This window comes from Pteropus vampyrus, unplaced genomic scaffold, assembly GCF_000151845.1.
Source record: "Pteropus vampyrus isolate Shadow unplaced genomic scaffold, Pvam_2.0 Scaffold15, whole genome shotgun sequence".
Classification (NCBI taxonomy): Eukaryota; Metazoa; Chordata; class Mammalia; order Chiroptera; family Pteropodidae; genus Pteropus; species Pteropus vampyrus.
The window spans coordinates 2090974-2094188 of NW_011888796.1; the positions used below are offsets into that span (position 1 = coordinate 2090974).

Here is a 3215-nt window from a genome sequence, read left to right on the forward strand (position 1 = left end):
GGGGATGGTTCTGATGGCCCTTCTCCTGTTTTCAAAGCCTCTCCATCTTTGCCCCACCTGTCCCTGTGTGCTTTGTCTAACCCCCTCCCCCCCTCCCCGCCCCGTGCCCCCCACCCTTACCCCTCCTCTCCAGTGGCAGCACTTGTGGCCCTCCCATGACTCTGGGGCTTCAGGGACAGGCCACCAACCTATGGCCTGAAGACTAGCTGGCCTTGGGGGACTTCCTAGCCCTCCCCCCCAGGTGTGGCTGTGCACTCAGGTCATCCAGGTCCCCTTGCAGCGATCACTGATAAGGATGGGGCCCATGAGCCTGGTGGTGAGGCTTCCCGGACTAACAGCATTTCAAAAGGAGACTCTGGAAAGTGCTGCTGAAAAGCTGGGCATCCCAGGCAGAGGTACAGGGTGGTGCCGCCCCCAGCGCCCTATTCCTTGTGCTGCCAGGAGCCTGACACTCATGCGTCCCGCGCAGCACGGCCTCATGCCACAGCAACATCCAGGGGTCAGACCACAAGAGGTTGACAGCTACTCTCTGATGTCCCCTAAGAGGGAGGACACAGCTGGAGAGTTAGAGCTGGGCTCTGGGGACAGCCGGGCCTTCATTTAAAGCCTGGCCCCTCACTATGTACTACGTGACCTTGAACAAGTAACTAAGTCTGTGGGGACAGGAGTTTCCTATTCTGTAAAGCAAAATAGCACCAAACTCCTTGCATGGGCAAAAAGTCCTGCCCTGTGGCAGACTCCCTGCTAAGCACTCGACTTCCGTGATCTCATCTTACCCTCACCACTGACCTGTGCAACCTTATTAATGCCCACCCACCCTGCCCTCCTTTTCATTTTAACTTTTTATCATGGAAAATGTCAAATAGACACAAAAGCGGAAAGAAAAGACTAAAGAATGACTTCGTGTATCCATTATCTGGCTCTACAAAGATTAATGCTGGTCTTATTTCATCAGTATCCTCACCCAGTTCATTGGTTCTGAAGCAGTTTTACCAGACAGCATGTCACTTTATCCAATGGTACAAGTAAGGGAGCTAAGGCTCAAAAATAATAATAGCCAACACTTACATGCCACTTCTTACTGCAAGTACTAGTTACACATTAACCCTGTAAAAGAGGTACTACTATCCCCATTTCGCTGATAGGAAAATCAAGGCACAGAGGTTTAGTGACTTGCCCCAGGTCACAGAGTTGGCAGGTCAACCCCAGTGGTTTGATTTTGGGACCTGTGCTCTTAGCCAGCCAGCACACTGCACTTCCTCAAAGAGTTATGAAGACTAAAGAAGAAAATGTGCACGCAGCATCCAGCTTGCTGTGTGGCACACGGTGAGTGCCTGCTCAGGATGACAGCCAGCCACCATCCAACCATTCCAAATCCTGGCTCTGCCCCTCGCCGGTTGGGTGGTCTGGCAGGTTCGGTGCAACCCACTGCCCAGAGGTATCACAAAGAGGACAGCCCTGTCTCATGCTCAGTGTGTGGCTATGCTTCATGAGCGGTCACACCCTCTGCCCGGCACCCGGGCAGACTCTTACCCAGGATGGAAACCGGTGCAGGGGGGGTGTGGGTGGTTTGCTCCCCAAATCCACTTCCTCCAGCTCAGCTCCAGGCGCCTTTGGGTTCTCTCTTTCCTCCTTCCTCCAGGCTGGGGGTGGCTCCTCCATCTCCATCTTTTCTGGTTCCTCCCGGACCTCAACTCGGGCTTCCACCTTGGGAAGGCCGGAGGGGCAGAGGGCTGAGAGGGTCCCAATCTCAATGCTTACGACGTGGTTGAAGTGCCCAGGCCCTACCTGGGGCTGGCTGTGGTGCCGCCTGGCCAGCTGGACACTGTCCCGGGGGGTGCTGGGAGCCCGTACCTTCGGCAGGGTCAGGCTGCAGCCGGGGCCACCTTCCCTGGTAGAGGTCTTTGTCCCAGGGACCGTCCCTCCCTCAGCAGTGACCAGGCCCTCATCCCAGGAAGCCAAATGATGTCTGGGGCTGTGAGTCTTCATGCACAGCTGGCTGGGAGCACCCTCTCTCCCCAGACGAGGTGGCAGGGTCTTGGCCTCTGATATTTCCCCAGGATGGACCATGATGGAACTGGACTCCTCTAAGGAGCTTCCCACTTTAGGGGCACAGTCCTTGCTCTGCAGAGAACCCGGAGAAGGTGCAGGCAGAACTGCCTTCAGGGCACCCTGGGCATGAGGACCACTGTCCCGCCCCATCAGCTGTGCTCTTGGCCTTGAAGAAACAGCATCCTGCCCTGGGGTTTCCTGGGAGGCCACCAGCAGCTTCCCTGAAGGTGCCATCTGAAGAGCTATGGTTAGGGCAAAAACAGGCATATTGAGAGCTCCCTCAATTCAGCCCCACATGCGCCCCCCCCCACACACACACTTACTCATTTACCTTCTAGAGCATCTTGAAGGGCTCCCACCTGTTCCACCAGGTGCTGATTACAGCTTTTCAGGTGCTGATTCTCTATCTCAAGCTAGGCAAGAAGAAAAAGGAAGATTTAGAATATTCGGCTTACATGTTTAGATATATAATTCAAAATCAGATTAAAATCCCTTTTTAAGATCAAATCTTCAAAAAAGAACATGTGCTGACCCTGACCTCTTCTCTCCCTCTGTGTTAACGAGTTTGGGTTGACATAGAATCCCATTTAGCAACCCTGAATTTTTCCTAGTTATTTTTAAGCTTTTTAAAATTGTGAAATATAACGCATACACAGAAAACTACATACCACAGCAGTGACCAGCTTAACAAATGATGCTGAAATGAATCCTCATGTGACCACCACCCAGGTTAAGTAATTTGCCAGCACTCCCAACAACCCCGAATCTGCCCCTTCCCAATCACCCCCCACAGATTCAATGGCTCTTCTAAGTTTATCAGACTCGCTCCCTTGCTTTCTGAGTTTTACCATCTACGGATGAATCCCTATACCCATTGGTGAGCTGTGCTCATTTCTGAACTTCATATAAATGGACTCATACAGTATGTCCTTCTGCATCTGGCTTCTTCTCATCAATGTCATGTCTATGAGATCCATTCTCATGGTTGCTGCATTTTCTTTTAAATGAAATCCAACACAGCTTTTAGCAAGGGGCCAGGGCCGATCAATATAGAGGCATCGGCTCTGTCCCCAAGGACTTGTAGTCTAACAGGTGACCTGAGATGTGCGTCTACAGAAGGGGATGGGAGGCAAAATAAGCCAACAACCCCCTGCAGGTGTGAG

At 52.4% G+C, this 3215-nt stretch overlaps 1 protein-coding gene across 3 annotated transcripts in view; it reads right to left on the reverse strand.

The window, feature by feature from the left end:
* Positions 1–2486, reverse strand: part of PLEKHH1 (pleckstrin homology, MyTH4 and FERM domain containing H1) — a 24785-nt gene extending 22299 nt beyond the window's left edge. For 2 of the 3 annotated variants that reach the window (XR_002778720.1, XM_023526905.1), the window contains exons 1-2: positions 2384–2486; positions 1534–2294 (exon numbers count right to left, since the gene is read on the reverse strand). Coding sequence is in view for 2 of the 3 variants with exons in the window: in XM_023526905.1 (XP_023382673.1) it covers positions 1534–2286 (753 nt within the window). In the remaining variant the exon portion in view is untranslated. The remainder of the gene's footprint in view (positions 1–1533; positions 2295–2383) is intronic. The other variant, XM_023526906.1, reaches the window with a different exon arrangement.
* Positions 2487–3215: the final 729 nt, after the last annotated feature.